The sequence below is a fragment of the Meleagris gallopavo genome, chromosome 10 (assembly GCF_000146605.3).
Source record: "Meleagris gallopavo isolate NT-WF06-2002-E0010 breed Aviagen turkey brand Nicholas breeding stock chromosome 10, Turkey_5.1, whole genome shotgun sequence".
In the NCBI taxonomy this organism is placed as follows: Eukaryota; Metazoa; Chordata; class Aves; order Galliformes; family Phasianidae; genus Meleagris; species Meleagris gallopavo.
Window position 1 is genome coordinate 13,474,086 of NC_015020.2, and position 5,789 is coordinate 13,479,874.

Genomic DNA, 5,789 nt, shown 5'->3' on the forward strand with positions numbered 1-5,789 from the left:
TTTGCTTAACTGGTCATTGTACAAAATTTTCAGACTAATTTAGATCAGTTTGCTTCAAATTCTTGGGACCAGTACTACAGCAGCTTGGGCACTGAACGTGGAAAAAGTGGTAAGCTACTGCCAGAAACACCTGGGGACAAAATGCATTTGTGTGTGTGTGTATGTAGTAATATATAGCTAGTATAAATTACTATAATACTTTCATGCTGTTTTAAAATATACACATTCTCATCCAGAAAAGAATTTGCATGCCCACTGTGAAGTGTGGAAGCATTCACTTTTGAGACACTTATGCCTGACAACAACTATTCTTTTTTTTTAATTATTTTTTTTATCTCTATAGAATGACTAGCTTGAACTGATCACTCCTGGCTAATCAGAGCAAAACTGCCTTCACCTCTCAAACAACAGCGTTAAAGACTAGGAGAAGGTGACTTGATTACTAATCAGTTGCTGGAGGAACACAGTCATTTTATTATTGATTTATTGATACAGATTTTATTAAATCTGTTTCTTGTGCAGAGAAATACCATCTGCTGCCCAGCCTGACAGGGCTAGCATTGCTGCCTTGTTCGAAGGCTTGAGGATTTACAGTGAGACAAATGAGTCACTTCAGAAATATTCCTCCCAGCTTACCAGTGTTCAAGTCTTTGAGGCTGGTGCCTAGCCCCGTACTTGCTGAACTCACTCCCTCTCCCTCTGCTGATTTATTTTGATCTGTGTGTTTTTCAGGTAGCCTGCAGCTACCTGCAAAATACCTATGGGATTTTAGAAAAATGGGATATAGAGGTAGTTTAGCCAAAGATGGCATAGCATGAAGTCTGGTAATGTAGGTCCTGTCATACCCAGATGCTTCCCACATGGAGTATCATTTTTCTTCACTGTTGCTGGCTTTGTAGGATGAGAAAATTGCTTTGAAATGCAAGGTGTTATAGTGAGGCAGTTAATTAACCTCTGGACTCCATAAAAATTGGAAGCAGAAAATGCCTTTTGGGTCATGGAGATGGCCACTTGAAAAGCTCAGTGTTGTCATTCTTCTGTTGGTTTTTATTTTTTCTTTTAATTCACTTTTCACAGACAGATGTTGGCACTTTCTGTTATGCTCAAGTCCTGCTTTTTAAACTTAATTTTGGGTGGTGGGTCACGTTTACTGCAAACTGCTTCCTGTTATCCTTAACTGGACAGCTTTTAAGTGGAATTGCATTTAGTCTAAATGCACCTCAGGACATGGTGACAAAAGTGTGATTAATGGTTTCCATGGTGTAAAGACTTGGCCAAAACAAAATGCTCCCTGTTGCCAGGATGTTTCCAACAAATACTGTTCAGATTTTTTGCAGAGAATTGTTAGCTAGGACTGATCTTCTCATATATATCTGTCTTGCAGGAAGGCTGCCTATGACACCTCAGATCCTAGTGAAGGGCTTATGAACCTTTTGAAAAAGATGTATGCAGAAGGAGATGATGAAATGAAGCGCACCATCAACAAGGCCTGGGTTGAAAGCAGAGAAAAGCAATCCAAAGGGGACATACCAATGGATATTTGAAAGTACTCTAAGGGCTGCCTTAATACAGATCTTCCATGTGAGAACTCGCTGTGCTGCAAAGATCATTGTTTACACAATCTTCTTCCAAGCAGAGACACTCATTTTCCATTTCAGGTTGGAGAAAATATTTAAATAAAACAGCTTATAAAGCATTTTCTTCAGTCAAGTGATTCACCATTTCCTGAGGAGTGGAGCGTAGGTAAATCCTTACCCTCCCTCAGATAAGTGGAGGCTTTTGTGAAACTGAGAAGGGAATGTAGAAGAAAAAAGGAATCCTAAACCAGGACGGGCCAAGGTCTCTCTATTGCAAGTGACATCAGTACCCATCTGTACTGGGACTAATGTCACTGTGGGGTACATTTTTTTTTGACACGTGGGATAGTATGTTGTGACAAAAGGAAAAATGCTGAGGCAAGTAGAACCGCTGTCTCAAGGCAGTGCACTTGCTAGTTGAGCAGAAGTGGTATGGTGTTTATACTGTGGTATTAAAAAAATTTAAGTACTACCTGTTTAACTGCTCACGGCTTTTGAAAACTGCTTTTTAACTTCTATGCTAAGTGTGACCTCCTTGGGGTGTCTTTAGGTGGCATCAGTCACAGAAGAGTAGTGGGCTGCTGATGCGAGTTGACCCTGGCTCTAGCAGTGTATAAGGAAAAGAGAGAAGCTCCATAACCTCCTATCAACTTTGAAAGGTTTTAATGTAACAGAGTAAGTAATGTGTTAAGTTATACACCAAAGTTTTACAAAATTTGGGATGGTGGATTGCTGTTAACTTGCTGCCTATGTGTCTTCCTTCCACCTGAGGACAGTACAACTTGGCCTATTTATTGCAGCCACTGCCACATACAGCTAGGGAGGGCAGAGTGGCCATTTCCCCTTTATTGCCCAGCTTTGAAGAAGAGTACATGGCAAACATGAACTTAGCAGCAGGCTTGCTGGGGCTACTGTTGTTCCTTTCATGCTTCCTCCTTGTGTTTCTCCCAGGGACAGGTTTACTTTTACTTAATGTTACCTGCCAAATTAAGCAAGCCATTACTACCCTTTTACGGTCTGGACTAGGACTTAATTGCTACTTTGTTTTTAAAGCACTGGAACAAGTTCTGCACTATAGGTAGGAGAAGAATATTAACATGTTGTTTCCAGTAGGTTCTCTACCCGTTCTTTGTCGCTTGTTAATATGTTTGTATTAAGTTTGCATAGCAAGATTATCTGAACTTGAGATTATGTTTTTAAGTTCATGCTCATGCCTGTTCATGGCAGAATACTACTTTGCCCTATTGTGAAGTTTCATTTATGCTTTTATCTAAATTACCATGGTGAATTCAACCGTATAGTGGCAAAAAAAAAAAAAGCTTAAATGAGCCTTTGCTATATGTCTTTATTTTAATGTTACCCACATCACAGACCTCAGCTCAGTTCTGCAACAACGCGATTGATTTTTTTATTTTATTTTTTCCCCTCCCTCAAAATAAAACTGCTTCTTATACAGACTGGCTTAGTGTAGTTATGATGCTGCTTGTCAGTGAGCTGATGCCAATCACAATCCATTAAATGAGTCAGTGTGGCTTTTCTTCCATCCTGCATCACTTTGATGCTGGACTTGCACATAGGAGTCTGTTTTAACTGTACTTGCAAACTGAGCCTGTCTTGTGTTTTCTGCCTGAACGCATATCCATGCAGTGAACTACCACATGGCCCTCTGTATCCCAGACATCTGAGCGTGGTCAGCAAAATGGCGGAAAACAATCCTGCTAAGCCTCCAACGCCGCTTCACCCCCCGAGGGCGGGATGTCAGGACACACCTATTATGGATTCTCACAGGGCAGCTGTCCCGGGGCAAAGCAGCAATCTCTTTATCAGCCACTTCCTAAAACAGAAGACCACAGCTTAGAGTTTAACCATGTTCCCTAGGATTTTGAGGGGTCTTATTTCCAGACCTCTGAATCCAGTTGTAGAACAGGTATCATTACAAGCTACTATTACATCATGAGTATGCTTGAATATTTAATAGTAAACTTCCTCCTGCCTCTCTTTCTGGACACCCTAACAGTGAATGTAAAATGATCTACATCAAGGCTTAAAATTTAACCTTCTGATGTACCATACAACCTCAAGCCAGTAAATACAGAGTGGGTTACTCCTTTAAGATAAGCTGTTTCTTATCTGCCTTCACAGGTTATGCTTTGTTGCAATAAAATGGATATTATAGCTCATACTTCATAAGGAGCTACAGGCAGAAGAGAATGAGAATGAGTGAAAATGTCTCTATTCTAATGAAAAGCTTCAAGTTCTGTCTGTGTTACAAGAGAACAAAAAGTCAGCAGAAAGCATCAGGTAGCAGTTGGTAAAATAAATAAAAACAACAAAAAAACAAGGCTTAAAGAATCCTGTGGTAGGAAGACATGGTTGGAGGTAAAAGGAAGGTGATGCTGGACTACAAAAGTTCCCATTATATTGCAAGCATTGAAAAGCAGTATTATCAGGCTACCTTTTAAGGGGATCCATATCTTCAAAAGAATTCAGGATTAAGGATGACACCAAGATGAGTTGTGCAGCTGATGTAAGAGTACGGAGAGATGTCATCCAAAGTTTGGGACAGGCTTGAGAAGTGGGCACAAGTGAACCTAATGAGGATCAACGTGGCCAAGTGCAAGGTGCTGTACTGGTGCTGGGGCAATCCCAGATATGTGTATAGACTGGGAGAAGAAATCAGAATCATAAAGTGACCTGGGTTGAAAAGGACCACAGTGATAATCTAGTTTCAACCTCCTGCTATGTGCAGGGTCGCCAACCAGCAGACCAGGCTGCCCGGAGCCACATGCAGCCTTGCCTTGAATGCCTGCAGGGATGGGGCATCCACAGCCTCCTTAGGCAACCTGTTCCAGTGCCTCACCATCGTCTGTGTAAAAATCCTTGAGAGAAGCCCTGCACAGAAGGACCTGAGGCTCCTGGTGGACAAAAAGGTGAAAGTGAAACAGCTGTGTGCTCTTGCAGCCCAGATGGCCAGTCCTGGGTAGCAGCAACAGAGGGGTGGCAGTGGGCAGGGAAGGGACTGTCCCCTTCTGCTCTGCCCTTGCAACGGCCCCCACCCGCAGTACTACATCCAGATCTGCCCTCAGCACAGAGGGATGTGGAGCAGTTGGAGTGGGTCCTGAGAAGGGCTACAAAGATTATTAGAGGGTTGGAGCATCTCTCCTATGGAGAAATGTTGAGGGAGTTGGACTTGTCTAACTTGGAGAAGATCCAGGGGAAACCTCAATGCAGCCCTCCAGTACTTGAGGGGTACAAGCAGGAGGGGGACCAAAGTTGTACACAGCCTGATTGTGACAGGATAATGGGGCTTTAGTGGAAGACAGGAAAAAAATAAGGTTATATTAAGCTGTTCTAGGATTCTATGTTAAAATTAACAATTTCTAATTAAACTAATGGCTCTGGCAGGATTGGGCTTCCAAGCTTCTAAACAAAAGAGTAAAAATCTTTATTCAGGCAGCTATACAAGAAACCAGACAGTGCGCAATAAAGGAAAACAGCTTTCCCAAGCTATGCAACTGACAATTCAGAGGAGAAAGGGAGACTTAAGCCAGTCAGGGTGTGCTGTGTGCCCTGCCCGTACCTGCAGCTCCTTGGGCAGGATGGTGTTCTTCCGGATGGCGTTGATCCGCAGCCGCTCGTCCGCGTACTCGTAGGCCAGCTTCCTCCTCTTGACATCGCGCAGCATTCTCCAGTCCACGTAGTAGCCCCGCGTTTGGCTTGGGAGAACCTAGTTAAAAAAGAGCAACAGAAAATAGGCTGCCGTGGTGCCTGATGGGTTCTGCTGCAGCTCCAGGCCGTCTCTGCAGGGAAAGAGAAGGGCAGGAGTGAGGCTGACCTGGCGAGCGGCCCTCAGCGCCCAGCACAGCGCGGACGCCGCCATCTTGTCGGGGCGCGGAGCCGAACCGCGCCTGCGCAGCAGCTGCCTGCGGGGCGGAGCTCTGTGCTGCGCCTCGCCCTGCCTGGGAGGCCGCCCAACCTGTGCTGACGAGTTGTTTTCTGCGTGTTGCTTTCAGGCTGAGCGTGTTACGTTTTAAACGTTGCATTCATTATTTTGACAATGTTTTCGGTTCATGCGAGCTCGCTAGATTCATCAAAAAGTCGTGCAAGGGTCTGGAGTCCTTCATAGGAGCCCAGGCGTTACAGAATCACAGAAGGGGTTGGAAGGGACCTGAAGGATCGTGAATCTCCAACCCCCTGCCACACGCAGGGCCA

At 44.0% G+C, this 5,789-nt stretch overlaps 1 protein-coding gene across 1 annotated transcript; it reads right to left on the reverse strand.

The window, feature by feature from the left end:
- Positions 1 to 2,902: 2,902 nt before the first annotated feature.
- Positions 2,903 to 5,523, reverse strand: MRPS14 (mitochondrial ribosomal protein S14). Its single transcript, XM_003208535.4, has 3 exons — positions 5,413 to 5,523; positions 5,158 to 5,304; positions 2,903 to 3,411 (listed from the first exon to the last, which is right to left on the reverse strand). Exons 1-3 carry the CDS (start codon positions 5,455 to 5,457, stop codon positions 3,229 to 3,231), a joined length of 375 nt encoding a protein of 124 aa, XP_003208583.1. The 5' UTR covers positions 5,458 to 5,523; the 3' UTR covers positions 2,903 to 3,228.
- Between the last annotated feature and the right edge of the window lie 266 nt (positions 5,524 to 5,789).